The 17,970-nt window shown below is 53.7% G+C and overlaps 6 protein-coding genes across 6 annotated transcripts; 3 read left to right on the top strand and 3 right to left on the bottom strand.

The window, feature by feature from the left end:
- Window positions 1-3,322: 3,322 nt before the first annotated feature.
- CC84DRAFT_1216054 (uncharacterized protein) lies at window positions 3,323-3,900 on the top strand (the record flags this gene model as incomplete). The annotated part of the gene is made up of 3 exons (XM_018182763.1): window positions 3,323-3,403; window positions 3,457-3,658; window positions 3,752-3,900. The coding sequence occupies 3 exons, from the start codon at window positions 3,323-3,325 to the stop codon at window positions 3,898-3,900; spliced, it is 432 nt and encodes a 143-aa protein (XP_018037410.1).
- Window positions 3,901-5,181: 1,281 nt separating this feature from the next.
- Window positions 5,182-6,324, bottom strand: CC84DRAFT_1163294 (uncharacterized protein). Its single transcript, XM_018178226.1, has 4 exons — window positions 6,042-6,324; window positions 5,831-5,986; window positions 5,711-5,779; window positions 5,182-5,666 (listed from the first exon to the last, which is right to left on the bottom strand). Exons 1-4 carry the CDS (start codon window positions 6,193-6,195, stop codon window positions 5,347-5,349), a joined length of 699 nt encoding a protein of 232 aa, XP_018037409.1. The 5' UTR covers window positions 6,196-6,324; the 3' UTR covers window positions 5,182-5,346.
- A 594-nt stretch (window positions 6,325-6,918) lies between these two features.
- On the top strand, window positions 6,919-11,538 carry CC84DRAFT_1089231 (uncharacterized protein; the record flags this gene model as incomplete). Its single annotated transcript, XM_018174293.1, has 4 exons — window positions 6,919-7,932; window positions 8,403-9,011; window positions 9,058-10,707; window positions 10,903-11,538. 4 exons carry the CDS (start codon window positions 6,919-6,921, stop codon window positions 11,536-11,538), a joined length of 3,909 nt encoding a protein of 1,302 aa, XP_018037408.1.
- Window positions 11,531-12,590, bottom strand: CC84DRAFT_1163293 (uncharacterized protein). Its single transcript, XM_018178225.1, has 2 exons — window positions 12,268-12,590; window positions 11,531-12,097 (listed from the first exon to the last, which is right to left on the bottom strand). The coding sequence occupies exons 1-2, from the start codon at window positions 12,365-12,367 to the stop codon at window positions 11,841-11,843; spliced, it is 357 nt and encodes a 118-aa protein (XP_018037407.1). The 5' UTR covers window positions 12,368-12,590; the 3' UTR covers window positions 11,531-11,840.
- Window positions 12,591-12,827: 237 nt separating this feature from the next.
- CC84DRAFT_634279 (uncharacterized protein) lies at window positions 12,828-15,411 on the bottom strand. Its single transcript, XM_018186963.1, has 2 exons — window positions 15,160-15,411; window positions 12,828-15,056 (listed from the first exon to the last, which is right to left on the bottom strand). Exons 1-2 carry the CDS (start codon window positions 15,233-15,235, stop codon window positions 13,027-13,029), a joined length of 2,106 nt encoding a protein of 701 aa, XP_018037406.1. The 5' UTR covers window positions 15,236-15,411; the 3' UTR covers window positions 12,828-13,026.
- A 942-nt stretch (window positions 15,412-16,353) lies between these two features.
- On the top strand, window positions 16,354-17,673 carry CC84DRAFT_1062954 (acid protease; the record flags this gene model as incomplete). The annotated part of the gene is made up of 1 exon (XM_018173601.1): window positions 16,354-17,673. A coding segment is annotated over one exon (1,320 nt), but the record flags the coding sequence as incomplete, so codon positions are not given.
- Window positions 17,674-17,970: the final 297 nt, after the last annotated feature.

The raw sequence follows: 17,970 nt of genomic DNA, 5'->3' as shown, positions 1-17,970 counted from the left end.
ACGGTGATTGCCAGCCGAACACATCGACAGAGGAAGGTATCAAAACTATTAGCATCGCATATACACAAATGCCACAATGTGTTGGACATGCCTCAAAATGCTCACAGAAGGCGCCGCTGCGAGTACTAAGGATTGACTTCCAACACAATACCAGCGGAGGCGAATTGCATCTCACGTCGCCTACAGTCTTGCAAGGCCAACATTTGGACGAATGCATGGTCGGTTACGCGAGATTAGACTCAGTACCGTCCTGAATAACTGACTATACACTTACTGAGGGAAAATGAACGACTGCCATAGGTAATCGTCACCTACCCATTTCTTAACAACACACCAAGGATTACCTACAGTACCATGCATATATGCACCGGAAGAGCTCCACGTCCGAGTCATCATTCTAGGTTCGCATAGTTCCTAACAAAGATTGTGCTTTGTGTTGAACAACGATGTGTTTTGACTGGATCTCATCGACATCCTAATTCCATATGCATGGATAGCAGAATACAACGTGATGCTCTCGTAACCTTGTGAAGTGTCGCCGGATATCCTGCAAGGTATAAATTCTGCCCATCTAAATAAGATAATTGGAAAGTCGTCTATGTTCTCAAGAATACAAATGCCCCTTCAAGATACAACCCTAATGCAGTTTTCTGGAGAGCACATCGTTAAAGACCTGTATCACTGACTGATACAGGTGCGCACTTCACGCAAGCCTCACGACCATCACTAATCAGACAAATACAGCCTCATCACGATGTATCACTCACTTACCTATCTCAAGCCATTTTCTCGAGGACGCTCTCAAAGCTCACACCCGCAGCACCGCACCTGCGCTCACGGAGAGACCTCTCCCGATGTATCCTCCACTGTGTCACCACAACTCCACTCTACACCGCGGCGAATATATCGGTGGCGAAACGTCCCGCGGCGTAGGGCCTCGGCAGAGGAGGACGAACGCAGCTACTATGGGTAAGTTTCAGGAAAACGACGGGGAGAAAGGGAGAAAAAGAAAGATATGGTGGCGCTGTTCTTCCGCATATTCGTATAATTTCAATTCGGGGATACGCGCATGTAGGAGTAATGTATGTGACACTTCTCGCAGCGTGAACTGAACGACGAATGCACTGCGACGCAATACAATGACATCACCCCCACCCCCATCTCGCACGCATATCTTCGCATAAAGGGGTCGCCAAAACCAGCACCCCCATCCTCCCACGTCGCGCAGCCCGATCGACCGTGTCACCGCCTAGCCTCAGCGCCCAAGCCCAGCCCAATACACCACCCGCCATGCCCATTGTCATCCCTATAATCCCCTCATGCGCACCGCTCCCAACGGAGCCGTCGTGTTACCAAGCCATAACCGCGTGCTAACGACATACTTCCCCATTCTGCGACGCCCGTGCCTGGCGCTGGCGTGGCTGCAAACCGCTACGCTCAGACCACCTGAGTACCTGCTCGCGGAAAGACAGACAGACGAGAACATGCGTGCGTGAGCGTGCCAGTGCGCACATCCATGTCACTGTGCTGCCAATGCCGCCTTCTAGACTTTTCGCGCGGCCCGGCGGCCTGGTTGGGTGCGAGTGAAGGATGGATCAGGATGCCAGGCACGTAGGAACACCGCGCTATCGAGGCGGCCATGTACGAGGCTTATTGTTAGAATAAATAGAAGAGGGAGAGCATGGCATGAGTGCCGTGCCTCCGGCGAATGCATGCAACGCAAGGGAGGCAAACAGGCCAGCGAGCCTACGCTGCGGCCACTAACGCACCTGTCCTGTTCCGGTGGGCGAGCCGCTGCCATAACGAGAGGGCATGCAGAATCCAATCGGTCTCGAGCAGACGGTGCGACCCCAGATCGCAGACCGCGAGACCTTCCAGAAGCAAGTCTGGTGCAGGCAGCTCCCTTCCCGTCGGTCGCACGTCGTCACACCTGTCCCGGTGATGCGCCGATTGCGCAAAGCGCGCATCGTTGACGCTGTGAAACCTCCATCTCGCATGTGGTCTTGCTTGGGCCACGCCATGTGAATTGGACGCGGATCCTTAGCTGTTACCCCCATTACATGGATGGTCACGGCATGGCTTGCCGGAGATTGACGTACAGGGCGGCGTTGACTCCATACCCACACAGTGTCCTTTTCGGGGTTTGATCGCAGTGCTGGTGGATGAGGTGATCCACCGAAAGCGACGGTTTTGGGCTAATAGTGAAAGATGACAACGCTCGTGTGATGAGCAAATGGTCGCTGGACGTCTGACGCGATGTTAGAAGGCAATGGTTACCTGAGGTTCGAGGCCAAGCGGTGAGCAAAAAGTGCCGAAATGCGTATACGCACACGCGCACCCATCAAGTAGGTACTCTATCCAAGCACCTCCTGTAAACGAATCTGCAAGATCTTAAAGAGGAGACTGGTTAGCTGAAGGGGCAGTTGCATTGAATCAGCTCCATGAAAAGAAAGCTTGGTGCGACTCTCTCCTGTCAGATCTGCCCAGGTAGTCCCAGCCCGCGGAATCGGTACAGTGCGTGCCGCGAGCGTTGGGTCGGCCCGTGGCCGTAGCCGGATGAACGCGGAGATGAGGGAAAGGATTGCTGTTCGCCAGACCGCGTAAGACGGCTGATCGACACCATTACGCTTTCAACACCGAAGCAGGTTAATCCATGGCTATAACTCACTATTTGGTAAGGGCTCGTAATTTCAGTCCGCATTTAGGATCCTGTTTCGTGACCCAAGACGGATGAGGAGCCATCCTCCAGACCAGAATGTGCAGTGTCTTGCTCACCCAAGATCCAGCTAGTGGAAGGTGGTCGACTAAGTGATTATTTGTGCCACCGAAGGGCATATCGAAAGGAAAATCGAAAAAGCATCTCTGAACTTTCTTAGGACAGCACCGAGGCCTTCCGATGTCCGTGCTGGCGGCTTAAGCAGGTGGCACAGCATCTTCCCCTAGTACCCAAAGCTGAGTTCGGTGAATTATTCACTATCAACTTAGCATGACAAGGAAGGTATCAGTTTGCATGAGGAATTGGACAATCAATAAACGACAGGGCAACAACGATCTTACCTACACGTTCCCTACCAATGATGCCTTTAGCTTGAAGCGCACGAACACCCTTCAGCCACCCGATTCCGATTCCTTCGAGGCCCGAGCAGCGTCAGTGTTCCACTCACCTCAGCCTCAGCAAAAAACAAATGACTGTGCCAAGAATTAGGCGGAAGCGGGGAGGACCGCTGTGCCCTAAAACCTCACGCGCCCCATAATTCCAGAGCCTGGTTGTCCCTTTCCCAGAAGCCGGTGCGGAGGTCAGCGTCGCGTCATCGTATTGAATATGAGTATCCGGATAAACGCAACTGTGAACGAAGCTCGTGCAGCCGCAGGACACTCCAAAGAACAGTGGGATCGATTTTATGTGAGGCTCTGAGCAGAGCGACATAATTCGTGTGGCGAGCTGACGGGCGAAAGTTCATAACTAAGGATGAGGCTAAGCAACTTTCCGAAGCGCATCCAGACTGGACAAGATGGATCCTCATCCCCGCCAACGAGAAGGACATGATGCTGCAGCGCATCAATGGTCGATTGACTGCAGAGGGCATACCGCCGGTCGAGATGATCATTCTGAAGTGGAGAGTTTCCCAGCTCTTGCGGGACATTCAGCGAAAATATGGTACGTCGTGCGTATCCCCGCCTTTATATGTGCTGAGCTGTCGCTTGCATATGCGCATGCAACCGAACATAGCTAATCATGTTGAACGCTTAGCCGAAGGCAGCATGATTTCCGGGATGGGAAGTTCGACTTCTAGTTCGCAGGCGCAAGCCGAGAGTAGCACGCAGCAAGCGCAAAGTCCCCAGCGATCCGAGTCCTTACCGAGTGAAACGAGACCTTATGATCCTATCCGCGATGTATAAACGAAGAAGGAACCAAGAGATACGGAAGGATACTTGCCACGTCTTCGCTCAGCGTCGCAGCTCGAAGAGCGAAGTACCAGCTTTGCACCTAGGACGCGTGTATTTGTACGGCAAGAGAATTGAGGCTGATGCGACACCTGGAAAGACACGCGCGACATGCAACAAAGAAAGATGAAACCGGTCTTTTCGCACCGCTTCCGTGGAGAACGCCAGAGAACAAGCGGCCAAAGACATAGCCCGTGTCTTTGAGGATGGTGTGAAGGAGTGGATAAGCAAGAGCCGCAGACGACACCACGGCTTGGTCACACCAGTAGTGCTGGTTAAGGTGGTCGTTGTACAAAGAGCCCCGGTGCGTAGCCGGAGGCTGGAACCCAATGTTTGGTACCCCGTAATTCTCAACCTGCCATCCTCTCTTCAGCCTCAATGTCACCCTTTATCTTTTTTGTTATTGGAAGGTTTCAATCGGGGCTCGAGGTTCGTGGGTGTGAACATTGATACCCTGGACGAAGCGATTTCGCGCCAACGTTCTTAGCAAACAGCTCACCATTGTCTTAGATTTCCCTAGAAATCGCAATCTAAGTCATTGCATTCCCGTATTCCTAACCGTTGTAGCCCCCGGTATTTCTTTGGATTCCCAGACCCTGTGTATCGGTATGCAAGTGCGGACATGAACAAGAGTTGCAGCATACACTTGAAAACCTTTGGTGGGGCTCGTCGATGGAAGCCGAAGGCGCCAGCAGGCCGAAGAGGCTGTGCTCAAGGCGGAAGCATTGGCGGCTGCGTTGTCTCAAGGCCTCAGCGGGCTGTTCGGCGGCAGGAGAATCCTACGCATTTCGAAATGACAGGCGTCGGAAAAGAGGTCAAGATAAGACAGTCAACACGCGGGAACTAGGCGGTTAGTCCCTAGGATGATGGCAGGAACTAACCGTCGGTACCAAACTTTACGATCCGGAAGCCTCATCCCTGCCGAAAGTCATCGAGTCATTCCTGCCACGTGGTGGACCTCCTTCCAGACTCGCAGCCATGTCTGGCCGCAGCCATTGGCAGAAGATGTGCAGCTGGTGGGCATGGAACATAGCCCGTCCTTCTGGGGGTATGCCTCAGGCACGCTGAAAGTGCACCGCCGGATACTCTTGTGCAGCCGCGGAGGATGGTACACCACTCCTGATTACTTAGAAGGCAAATGCATACACTCGAGCACGTATTTCAAACCGCAAGGGGCACGCTGGGCTTGGTATGTTTTCTGCTACAACAGGAGACTGTACGAATGGTCTCTTAAGCCTTTTTCTTCACGTGAATCACTGTGACATGTGCATATAACGGGATGCCAAGATCCCCATTATTTCACAGTGTTTAGACTGATACTGTATAATCCGTGCAGAGACCGGTAAGGACATGTGATCGATATCATCAATTCGTGCTTTTCTATTATTCGTGTCACGTCGCCTATGCTGCCATGCCAAAGCCGGCCTCGATGCCTGCCGCTTTGAAGGCCTTTGCCTTGCGTGCTTCCGACGCCTTCTTTTGGTTTCTCTGAGCATTTGCCAGCTCTCTCACCTCCTCTTCAGGCGCGAATTTTACGCCTTTGGGTTCGTCTTCCCGGTCGAGGTCGACGGTTGCACAGATGGTTACGTTTTCACCGCGGATGGTCATGAGGCCGGGAAGTTTGACGTCGCAAATGAGCCACTTCGGAGTTGGGGTGTCGGTTGATGCTTCGGGGTTACGGGCTGCTATCCTTTCGGAGCATTCGGTCAGGACAAGATTTGCTGCTTCTGTCAGGAAAGTAACGCCAGGGCTGTGACTGACACACCGAATTGATCGTAAGACCGTAGAATGCCTATGTATTCCTTCTCGTCTCGGAGTAGTACGTCGACCTTTTCTGCCTGGTGTCAATATCATCGCGGTTCGCAGTGCGTGAAGAGGTCCGTACTGTCGACCATGTCCAAGAGCATCGATGATGTCAGGAAGGCTTGCGGGGGGAGATCGACGGGTAGTATGGGCTGGGAAGAGGGTGCTCGTGCGCCGCCTAGTGCATTCGGTGGGAGCTGCTGAGGTGGTGGTGTAGCATTGTATACACCTCGATAGCCTGGTACACCCGTCAACAGCTGCGTCGCAAAGTCTGGGGAGGGCGCAGATCGCACCAATGGCTGGCGCAGGATGCCCAGGAGCTTCGACTGGAGCCTCCTGCGGCCTCTGGTCCTGTTGCGAGCGCTGCAGCATCTGATTGAAGCTGATGTTCATGTTTGGCTGGGCTCCGGCGGGGCCACCCTGCGGGTGAATTGGGTCGTAGGACATGGTGGGCGGCGCTCCGAAGTCGCGGGGAGCGTATGGTCGGAGGGAGGTCACTGGGGTCTGGAAGTAGGTGAAAACGGAGCCAGCATGGCGATACGTCCAAGAAACGCCTTCCTTTACTTTTGCAAGTGCCTTCTGGCGGGTGCTTGCTGGACGCCCGCTGCGACCGAGTGCGCGTTGCGCTAATGACTAAGAGCTTGGCAAGCACACTCTCGAGATCGCGACTTCGTCGCCCTATCTATAGGGTCAATTGATTCATCAGACAGATTCTAAGTTTTCCTTTCACATTCCATCACCAAACATGTCTCCTTCTGCTGTCCATGTGGTGTTTGTGCGTGACGAGCCCCCGCCCTGCTAGTCTGGCTCGAAATACGTCACACGCAGGCACCTCGTTAGTTGGGAAGGAGCAACTGGAATCCCTACAGCAGGTCTCGTTTTATTCCGCATGATTAACCAACTCGCTTCACTGATATACGTGGATCTAACTTTGAAGCCTCCCCACACATCCGCACATCCCTTCGACTTACCACTACCCCGCGGCGCAGCAACAGACTCCCACCGGCTCTCACTGACTACGCTAGCTCTAGCCAACCTCCGTTGTATGGTTTTTCTGATTTAATACTTACAATTCCAAAGGCGTGTTTTCAAACGCACAAGATCCCCTTTACCAAGAATTACAGACGTACTCACAGCGACAACGACGAGGAGCTTTGGAATTCCGGCACCATGGGTCTCCTCAATCCCTCACCCCACGACAACACCAGAACGGCTGGATTCGTACGAGCTTTCCGGCATAGGTGGATTGCGCCACCTCAGGAGACAACCGAATCGTATGAAGGCCGGATTGTCATCGTCACTGGTGCATCGTCAGGTATCGGTCGGGAAGCCGCTGCCAAGTTCGCGCAGCTTGGTGCTTCTAAGGTCATACTCACTGCTCGAGATTTGAAGAAAGGCGAGAAGGCCAAGGAGGACATTATGACCCGAATCGGTCAGACGGATCGGCTGGAGGTGTGGGAGCTGGATATGGACTCGTACGACTCCATCACTGCTTTCGCGCAGAAAGCCAACAATCTCGATCACCTGGATGTTGTTGTTCTCAACGCGGGCATCCATCGGGGCAAGTTCGAACCCACACGATATGGGTGGGAGGAAGACCTGCAGGTCAACTCGCTGTCTTCTACCTTGCTCGCCATTTTGCTATTGCCTAAGTTGAAAGCACCCCGCCATCCCTCGAGGAAGATCCCGATACTCGAGTTTGTCAATTCTGGAGCTCATCAATTTGCTATTGTTAGTAAAGAGGTTCAAGAGCAAGACAGTGTCCTCGAGTGCTACAACAAGACCGAACAGTTTAACGCCTGGCGCCAATACAGTGTCACCAAACTCTTTCAAATGTACGCGATGACCATGCTGGCCGAACGGGTGTCCTCTGGAGATGTTATCATAACTTCGGTGTGTCCAGGTCCGGTGAGTTCTGACATTGGCCGGGACTATACTGCCAAGTATCCTACCATCTCGGCTTTCTTCATGTTCATCTTGGGGTATCTCTTCTTTCACATACCCTCGACGGGCGCGAATCCAGTATTAAGCGGAACAACCCAGGGCGAGGCATTGCATGGCAGGTTCTGGAAGTATGATACCATCATGCCTGTCGCACCGACTCTGAAGGGGGAAGAAAACAAGCAACTGAGGCAGCGGGTCTGTGAAGAGATGCTGCAGGCTTTGGAGAAAGACGGCGTCCGCGTCAGAGAAGCACTGGAAGCTATACCAAGAGCTGGACGCGAACAGTAAGCCCCTTCAAAGACACGATTTGTGGGTCAAGTCATAGGACAGAATGCGGTCTCCTGTTCAACACAAAACCTTGCGAACTTGGCGCGACGCAGTGGTGTACTATCTGTCTGAACTGCATTACCGTTGGGCCCAGTTTATCTGCTTGCCTCGTAGCTCACTTCTTGGCTTGGTGGTGGGACGTGCACACTTTTCTCAAATGAATACCAGTGCCGCATCGTGCAGGTGTACCTGTCTCACAGAACTCCATGTATATGAATGGGATTCGCACCGATGCTATTTCCAGAAGTGGATGATTCGCGGGGAGCTGAGGGTCGGGACCGTGCGCTGAACATGGGAAATGACGTTGTGCTAATGCGACCTCGACCATGCAAGCTTTGGATCTCCGCTCTGCATTCCCACCTGCAATATCCCCATAAGACGAGGTACCGCCCCAGGCACCCGGCTGGATGCCCAAGCCCTTCCGCCGCAAGCCTTCCGCCTACGGAACGTCATCACTCCTTCGCTACCTGTTTCCCCACACGAGCCAACGCGCACGCGCTCAACTGTCCAAGTTCCGCCACGAGACCCTGCCCACGTTCAAGCACCGCACGCAGTCCCGCATATACAAATACATAGTCTATAGGCAGTCCCGCAAGCTGATCAAGCCGGGCATACTCCAGCGACTGCGCGGCCACACCAGGAAGCTCGTAGGCAACAATTACCTCGAACATGAAGCGCGGCTGCGGCGCCAGAAGCTGACCAAGACTGCTACAAGCGGAGAGTCTCAGGGTAAGGCGATGAGTTACCAAGACAGTTATGCGCCGCGGGAGCCGGGCCAGCGAAGGAAGAAGCTCGCAGGATACCTCAAGGCGGCGAATGAGCTGCGCCAGACGTATCAGCAACAGTATGCGCCGAGCTGGACCCGGTCCGAGGGAACGTACGAGTACGAAGATGACACGCCAGGGGCCTTCCCCGACGCTGCTATCGTGCGCAGCGGCGACGAGGAGATGATACTGTTTCCCAGCTATGCACGGAAGCACGTGAAGAAGAAGGTAAGGCACTCTGAGTGTTGATAGAGCTATTCGCTGACCCCTACAGCCCGAAGCAGAACCGGGAACGATACAAGAAACCCCGGGTGATGGCCGCGACGTGCGAGATACAACAGGCGCCGGCGATGCCGAGTTCTGGAAGCAGCAATGGGATAACTACGAGGACGACAACGCCATCGTTGATGTGGACGTGAGAGGGTGGATATACTCGCCGCACAAAGGGCACATGTCTCGGAAACAACGCCTCTTTGTTGGACTTGCGCGACAGCTTGTAGGGATATCAGCTCCAGCCGCTGGCACGCAATCCTCCAGCGCGTCCGTAAGCCCACGCCCCAGCAGGGAGCCAAGTCCGGGCCGGCTCACCCACCACGAGCGGGCGCAGATGAAGCAAGCACAACAGGACGAACAACTTGCCGCAAAGGAAGCAGAGGAGCTCTTACGGAGAGGCGAACGAGAAGCTGAGGCGGCAGCCAAAGGAGCCTACAGCGAGAAGCCCAGCGACGATGCAGACAGTATAAGAGATGTCCGCACAAACAATCTCTCTCACAGAACATCAAACAACTCACTGAACAGCTTGGACAACATTAAGCCGCTGCAAAAACGGGTGTCGTGGAACCAGCCATCCGAAATGAGTCCCGCAGAAGCTGCAGAAGCACATGCGCGCCTCATGGCTCGCCTTCGCCACTTCCTCGCCATACCCATGGCTAACACACCCATCAGTGTCTTCTTCTACAATGAGCAGATCTCGAAACAAAGGACCGTCTACACGAATCCATCCGGCCACTTCAGTGTGAGCGCAGCCTTGGACTTCGTGCCCACCCATGTTCGTATCCTTGCATCCGAGCAACTGTCTGCGACGGAGAAGGTTATCATTACGGAGTCCCAGGGTGTCAGTGTAATTAGTGACATTGATGACACCATCAAGCACTCTGCGATTAGCAGTGGAGCCCGCGAAATCTTCCGAAATGCATTCATTCGAGAGTTAGGCGACCTCACCATCGATGGCGTTCGCGAATGGTACAACAAGATGGCGGATATGGGAGTAAAATTCCATTACGTTTCCAATTCGCCTTGGCAGCTGTATCCTGTCATATCCAAATATTTTTCGCTGGCTGGATTGCCGAACGGTTCGTTCCATTTGAAGCAGTACAGCGGCATGTTGCAGGGCATCTTTGAGCCGGTCGCGGAGAGGAAGAAGGGCACGCTTGATAAAATCGCACGAGACTTCCCGGAGAGAAAGTTCATCTTGGTCGGCGACAGCGGAGAGGCTGACCTTGAGGTGTACACCGACTTTGTGTTGGAGAACCCCGGAAGAGTAATTGCTGTCTTCATACGAGATGTGACATCGTCTGATGGTGGAGGGTTCTTTGACCCTTCCGTTGATCCCATGTCCCGCGGCAGTCTGACACGGTCGTCTGAACAGGGCAATGGGAACCCATCAAGCAGGTCGCAGGCGTCTTCCGAGGACAATGATCCGGAGTACAGAGCAGCCATTGCAGCTTCACTACGCGAGATGGAAAAGGAAGAAGAAAGAAAATCGCGATCGCTATTTCCTCCACTGGAAGAGGATCACCCAGCGTTACGACCTCAGTTACCACCTCGGAGATCCGATCCCGAAGCTGCGTCGCCACCACCCATGCAGAATCTCATCGATCTTGAATCGGATGATGAGCCGAAGATGAAGCCTACCATCCGACGCGTGCAAACCGATGGTCCAGGCCAGACTGAGGACCATCGTGTAAGCATGTCGCCCAGAGCAAGTGCAAAATCGGTTCCAGTACCACCAAGGAAACCTGTGAGTTTGCGCAGCAATTCCGGTGGCGCGACCTCACAATCACTGTCGTCGAAAACACCACCTCCGCCTAAGCCGCGCAAGCCATCCTCCAATGTACAGCAGTTAGGTCGGTTATCACAACAATCCTCCAACGCATCCACAGGAAAGCCACCTATCGCTCCAAATCCAAACCTCCAGTCTCAGCAAAGCTACGCTGGCATGGCCCGCGATAAATTGTACTCGGTGTACAACAATCTACCAGCCGCGTCATCGTACCTACAATCGAACTCGTCAGAGTCTGATGATACTGCCAGTACTAAGAAAGCCCCTCCCCCTCCCCCTCCCCCCCGCCGCGGCTTAACAGCTTCCCCAGCCGCAGCCGCGGGCTACGTCGGCACTAAAGCGCACGCCGCATGGCAACACGCACCGCCCATTCCGCACCACAGCACCCGGCCCAACGCGTCTACCACTCAACCCTTTTCGACCAATGCAACAAACCAGCTGCCGCACCGAACGAACACTGGATCCACGCTGGGAGCCAACGGGTACGGCGAGGCGGGTAGGGTGGTCGACAAGAGAGAGATGCTGTGGCGGCAGAGGTGGGCGAGGGCAGAGCAAGTGCTTGGGGAGCAGGGCGTTGTATTGAGGAGTTGGAGGGTTGGCAGTGATGTCGAGGGGATAGCGGAGAAGGTTGTCAAGGAGGCAGCAGAAAGGGAGAAGAGGGAGGGCAGTGGGAGTGCGGAAAGGAGTAGGTAGATACGAAGACGGATGCAGCTGTGCATACAATATCACCGACGTACATTTTGTACGTTTCCAATGCTGAACCCGTCTTTTTAATTGCGTTTGGACAACATACTCAAAGATGCTAATCAAACTCGCAAACGATGCAAAACAGCAGTCTGTATACAAGCACGTGGTGGCGTTACAGCATATGCGACATGAAATCTGAGCGTGGCAACAAGTCTACCGGACGACTCCGCCTTTACCCGCCATAGCAGCCTCCCTCTCTTTTTGCTCCTGTGCAAGTTGCTCTTCAGTCCGCTTGTTGCCCTTAGCAATCACTGTGTACGTGTGTCAGCGCGGCTAGCCCTCATACACATCACCTTGGTATACCGCGCCTCAAGGCTTCGACAAAGTGCTGTAGAAAAGGAGAGTACATAGGATGGGCTGCGGAGGAGGTCAAACTCACATCTATCGATCAAGCCTCCCTTCTTGTGCTCCCCGACTTTGTCCGCCTCTTCAAACTCCTTCAGATACGCCTCGCGCTCTTCGAGCGGCAGCGCCGCGAGCTCCTCGTCGAAGCTTTCGCGTTGGACTACGCATCCACATTAGCAATCGTCTAAACTCAACCTACGCTAACCAACCAACCAAGTGTGCAAGATGCAGCACAACACCAAGGCCGATTTTCTCGCCCAAATAGAATCTCTCATGCAACGAGGCACACAGATACAAACACTCTCCCCCCACTCGAAAGAAATGACGTACCATCGCTAGCGTGCGACCCGCTCGGAAACGCGGCCTCCTCCGACTGTGACTTGCGGCGGATGTGCAGCTTGTCCTTGAGCTTGTCCATAGTTGACGACATGATTTGCGTAGATATCGATTGATGTATTACCAGAGAGATAGAGATGTTGTGGTGTATAAAGTAGCGGGGAAGCCAGTGGCTGAGGTGGAGGTGGAGGGGCTCAGCGTTAGTGGATACGTCATTGACGTGTGTGGCGCTTACGTGACTGTGGGTGTTGTAATGGGATGTGGGTTGGAGGAGTTAGTTGAAAAGTTGTGGATAGGGTGGATACGTGTGTGCGACGTGGTGGAAGTGGGGATGTGGTGTTCAGATGGGGATGAGTCCATGGGAGAATCACGTGATGATGTCTTTCCCTGAGATCTCTCGCACAAATGCAGGGTCCGGAGTACGAAATCATTGGATCGGATAAGTGTTTTTTGGAGCTTTAGTTAAATCGCCTTTCAGGGGTGTGTGGTATGTAGTTACAACTGTTCAGAGTAGCGAGTCGTTTGTGCCCGCAGCGGTATGGGCGATCGTAAAGCAGTAGTAATAGCACTAATGTCCCAGATGTTTACGAATCGTGTAAAGCCATGCGAGAGTAGTACATGTCCGTGGTATATTAAGCCAACCGTCTCCGCTATACATGGGTATAAAGCCCCAAAGCCATCCATCTGTCTACCCATCCCAAACGCCGCGCTAAATGCAAGTCATATTAAATCCACCAAGACTCAACACGTCCTTCACAGTAGCATCACCAGCCAGCTCGCCACCCCCAAGACGCATCCCTCAAGCCAAACATCCAGTCCCCCTTTTCGCACGGATCTTGCACTCCCTTTGCTCGAAGAACCCGCCGCCGACGTCTCCACGAACTTCCCCCCAGCCGTGATCTCCGCCGATGCCGTCGGCGTCGCAAAATTACTCGCTGGGACGCTCGATCTCGCCACGGTGCTCGTCTGCCCGTTGATTACCAAGGCTGTGTTCAGCGCGTCGAGAGAGTACGTCGTCCCCGAAATAGTGACTACATCCCCCGGTCGCAGCGTCGTACCCTGGTCAAGCACGTACTCAGTGGTGCCGTCCCGGACTGTGGCTGTGTATGTGCGGCCGGCGAGGGTGATCTCTGGAGCCGGTATGAGTGGTGCAATGCCGAGGGTTGAGATTACGCCGTTGATGACAATGACTGAGGGTGATGCATCAGAGGGTAAATAATATGTTGTTCCTGAGATTGTGAGGGTGGTCCCTGGGAGCAGTGTTTGTCCGTGCCCGAGGATAAACGCGATGGTTCCATCTATGAGTGTTGCGGGATAGGTCTGGTCGCCGACTGTCAGCACAGGTGCGCCGGTTACGAGCGGGCTACCTCCGAGTGTTTGCGTGACGCCGTTTATGACTACTAAGCTTCCTTCCGGGTTTAGACTCAGGTTGTAGCCGTTGACTGTAATTATGGGGCCACCAGGGGTGAGTGTTTGCGTTCCGATCACGTATAGGCCGTGTGAATTCGGCATCAGAATAGCGTCTCCGACTGAGATGACAGGTGATCCAGTGGGCAAAACGTGGTATAAATTTGTGCCGACGACGACAACGCGTCCACCTCCTTCTGTGGGAACAGCGACTATGACGTTATCAATGGTAGTTGTGGCACCAGGGTTCAGTGTAACCGTGCCCACGACCACACCTTGGCCCAAATTAGAGCCTTGTCCTTGATTCGATGGCGTTGCGGGATGGATATCATAAGTCTTAGTTCCGATCGAGACGACTTGGCCGCCTCCTGGGCGATTGGGCTTTGCTGGGTTTGGCGAGCCTCTGTCAGCATCTCCTGGCGAATTCTGTACGAGGGTCTGTTTTGGGGTTGTAGTATAAGATATGTCGCCTCTCAAGGGGCCATGGACCGAAGAATAGGAAGTCACACTCTGATAAGTAGTCTGTATGTATGTTTGCGATTTACTTGGTCCAGTCGCGAAAGAAGGCTTGATCGGAATTACCCCTTCAGATGACGGGTGTGGAGCCGAATAGTAGGGGGCCGTTGAAAACTGTATCCCGCCACCTATCGTTGATTCATGGATGGGCGTACATGAAAATAGATTGATACCGTGGAAAGAACTTCTGATTCCAGGGTCACGATTAAAATAGCCTAAGAGGGGAGAGGGAAGTGGTAACGGTGTTATCACACCTGGGTCTGGCAGCGTGCCGGTAACAGAATGATAGAAAGATCGCCAGTCTGCTGTCCGCGTCGGCATGGCATCCTCAAACGTTTTTACATCTGCAGCACACGTCGGATAGCCTCCAACTTCTTGTAGTCGAAAAAGAGCGTGACCTGGAGCTGTAGGCGCAGGATAAGGCGGAAGGTAAATCGCAGTTTCAGGGTTCTGAGGTCTACCAGGATAAGTCGTGAGTTGATTGAGTCCACCAAAGATCTTGTCGTAGAAAATATAGGTGCCTGAGGGCAACTCTAGTGTAACGCCTGGTGTGGGCTCAACGGTCAAGACCGGTGTTGTGTAAGTGATAATCTGATGAGATGCATCCGTGAATATTGTGTGCTGAGTCAACGTCTCTATTTCTGTCACAACGGTCTGTAAGGCAGATGGCGTTCCCGTATAATGGCTGATATATCTGGTAAGGCATTTCACTTGTTGAACAACACTGGTCCAGGAGGACAATTCTTCCTGGGCAAGAGATACTGTGAGCGGAGCCAGCGCCTGGACAACACATCCTGAACATCCATATCCTGGTGGCGGCGGAGGCAGTTGTGTCGTAGTCGTTGCTATTGAAGTGTTGTCTAACTTGTTAGCGTGAGCCAGAGGCATACTTCACAACGTGCTTACAATCTATGGCTAGTCAGTACGCGCTTAGAAGCCGGAAAGAAGGTTACTGCTACTTACATCTCCTCTGATATGGCGTAGTTTGTGCTAATGTTACCCAAAGAGCAACATCGAGCAATACGGAACGCCGCATCATCGATACAATGGCATCAACGGGCGACCACGAAAAGAATGTGTAGGCACCTCAAGGAACGCGTGCAAAGGAAGGATTACGAACGACCGATGGGCTGCACGTTCCGCTAGATTGCCGGGGCTTGGATGACTCTAAGGAGAGTAAGCAGTTGCAGCTCGCGTCCCTGCCTTGATCGAGGCGCACGTTCGCGTGCTTGGTCGCACGCATAACCATCCAATAAAGCTTGCTGGCACCGGGGCGGAACCACGGCTGAACGACGTATTCGGAATGTGGCGCGAACCTCTCATGAAGTTTTTGTGAAGAGGCCAACGAACTTCGCGTGCTGCCTATCAGAATACATAGTCGTTCCTCGACAGCCGTTTTCCGAGGAACCCTTGCGTCTCCCAACGTTGAATACACTTATTGGAGGTGAGGCTGAGGCGCCAAGATAGCATCCATGTTCAAAATTCTCCAGGGACTGACCAATTCCAGCAGGTCCAAAGATACTTGGGATCAGGGTCTAGTGGGCTAAATGACTCGGGTCCAACGTCTTGGCCGGTGAAGGATCTAAGCGTATTGGGGGCTTCTAGTGGCTTCCCGCGGCAAAGAAGATCGAACTGGATAACATTCGAAGATGCGCGTACGGGAAAGAATCACGATCCAATAAATCGAGGTGGACGTAGTGACATTGTTGTCGGCGGCGGTAAAGTGGAGGAACGAGACACGAATCTGCTGATTGGACGGAACGAGACGCTAGCCACAAGCGTTGCTCCAGGCGTTCGAGCTCCAGCCTGCAACCTCGTATTGACCTTGGCTTGCAGTGAATCAGGGCTTGGCCAGCATCTGATCCCCGTTCCATGGCTAATCAAAGATGGATTTATTGAATCTGACAAGGCTCTAGCAGACCCTTGTGTAGCATAACTCAGGTCCAGGTGAGACCTCTAAGCCAGCTTCGACTTCACATCCTACTCAGTCGTGGATATGACTTTGTGGATGCGTTGTCCTCAAACGCAAATGCGCTCTCAGCCATGAGTTGGCGACCGCCATACTGTTCGCTCGCTCAGCACGTACACGATATTACACGCCCCCGGTAATCGTCTAGCAAGATGAACGTCGTCTCCAGAGAGGCGCCGAGATCCATCCCCGAGCCATACGAAGTACCGCCTTCGCAGGAGTGGGATGGTAATGACGGCAGCTGGAGCACATTCAAGCTCACTATTGGGGCGCCCCCTCAAGAGTTCCGCGTTCTCGCCTCAACGCAGAGCGGGCAGACGATCATCGTGGTGCCCGATGGCTGCATTGCTGGCCATGACCCTTCTGATTGCGCCGAGTCGCGCGGCGCACAAATCTTCAACAGCGCACAAAGCCCTGGCTTCCTCACTAATACGTCGTCTACATGGGACCTGATTGGGCAATATAATATAGATCTCGAAGAAAGACTCGGACTCAACACTACTCCCGGAATCTTTGGATATGACATGGTTGGTCTAGGAGCATCAGGAAGCAATAGTGTTATTTCGGTCAACAGTTCCTTAGTAGGTGGAGTTGCAAACATGGTCTACTACATGGGACATATACCGCTCGGTGTCACGAAGTCCAAGTTCGGGAGCCAGAGCCAGGCAGTTGACCCGTTGATCCAGCAGCTGCGTAAAAGCACTCAAATCCCCTCAATTTCCTTCTCCTATACAGCTGGTGCAAAGTACCGCCTCAAATCCGTGACTGGACAACTTATCTTCGGAGGCTACGATCCTACGCGTTTTGAACCAAACACGAACGAATTCTCGTTTTCGTTCTCCGCAGACCCCTCGCGCTTGCTCACCGTGGGCGTCGACTCAGTCATAGCAACGAACTCATTAAAAGGCACATACTCGCTGTCCACCAGCACCCACTTCTCCCTCATTGATAGCACCACCTCCATGCTCTGGCTGCCCCGCGACGTCTGCGACGCCTTTGAGGAATCTTTCGGCCTGACGTACGACCCCACGACCGACCTGTACCTAATCAACACCACAATGCGCGACCAACTCCGCGCACGAAACCCCTCCGTAACCTTCAAACTCATCGACTCGCTTGAGGGTGCAGCAACGAACTTTACCAGCATCCTGCTCCCGTATTCTGCTTTCGACCTACAGGCCTCATATCCCTACTACGAGAATGCAACAAACTACTTCCCCATCCGCCGCGCTTCAAACGAATCGCAATATACCCTCGGACGCACCCTTCTCCAAGAAGCCTACCTCATCGTCGATTACGAGCGCGCAAACTTCACACTTGCCCAAGCCGCATTTCCTAGTCCCCTGCCCCGCGCCTCCATCGTCGCGATACCTCCTCCGGACACTCAAGCCACCGCATCTCCCAGCCCATCTCTCAGCGCAGGTGCGAAAGCAGGAATAGCGATCGGCAGTCTCACCCTTGTATCCTTCCTCGCTGCGCTAGCATTCTGGTTTTTCCGCGGCCGTCGCCGCCTCCACTCAACCCCAGACTCAGACTCACAACCCTCGTCCCCTGAACTCGGCGGCACAGCCGTCTCGGAGCTCTCCATTTCCAGCCCACACCCGCACAAGATCCACGGCGGTACGCAAGAGCTGGCCGGGACGCCGCGCTCCGAGCTCGCGGGCCTACAGCCGGGCGAAAAGCCATGCGTGAGGGTGAATGAGATTCCGGCCGAGCTGGAGACGCCGGTTTCGACGCTGCGGCCGAGGTTTGAGCAAGTTTCGGCTGGAGAGTACAATTCGTACCGGTCGAGTCGGGTGGAGGAT

This window comes from Paraphaeosphaeria sporulosa, assembly GCF_001642045.1.
Source record: "Paraphaeosphaeria sporulosa strain AP3s5-JAC2a unplaced genomic scaffold CC84scaffold_4, whole genome shotgun sequence".
In the NCBI taxonomy this organism is placed as follows: domain Eukaryota; kingdom Fungi; phylum Ascomycota; class Dothideomycetes; order Pleosporales; family Didymosphaeriaceae; genus Paraphaeosphaeria; species Paraphaeosphaeria sporulosa.
The sequence above is the reverse complement of the archived record's forward strand: the minus strand, read 5'-3'. Positions and strand labels throughout refer to the sequence as shown.

Bases quoted from the DNA above. Each gene is read 5' to 3' on its own strand.
- CC84DRAFT_1163294 (XM_018178226.1), bottom strand. From the start codon at position 6,195: ATGTCCTACGACCCAATTCACCCGCAGGGTGGCCCCGCCGGAGCCCAG. The intron at 5,987-6,041 runs GTGCGATCTGCG...CGGGTGTACCAG, and splicing joins GCATCCTGCGCCAGCCATTG to GCTATCGAGGTGTATACAAT. The intron at 5,780-5,830 runs GTACGGACCTCT...GACACCAGGCAG, and splicing joins GCTCTTGGACATGGTCGACA to AAAAGGTCGACGTACTACTC.
- CC84DRAFT_1163293 (XM_018178225.1), bottom strand. From the start codon at position 12,367: ATGTCGTCAACTATGGACAAGCTCAAGGACAAGCTGCACATCCGCCGC. The intron at 12,098-12,267 runs GTACGTCATTTC...GTGGATGCGTAG, and splicing joins CGGGTCGCACGCTAGCGATG to TCCAACGCGAAAGCTTCGAC.
- CC84DRAFT_634279 (XM_018186963.1), bottom strand. From the start codon at position 15,235: ATGATGCGGCGTTCCGTATTGCTCGATGTTGCTCTTTGGGTAACATTA. The intron at 15,057-15,159 runs GTAAGTAGCAGT...CTAACAAGTTAG, and splicing joins TACGCCATATCAGAGGAGAT to ACAACACTTCAATAGCAACG.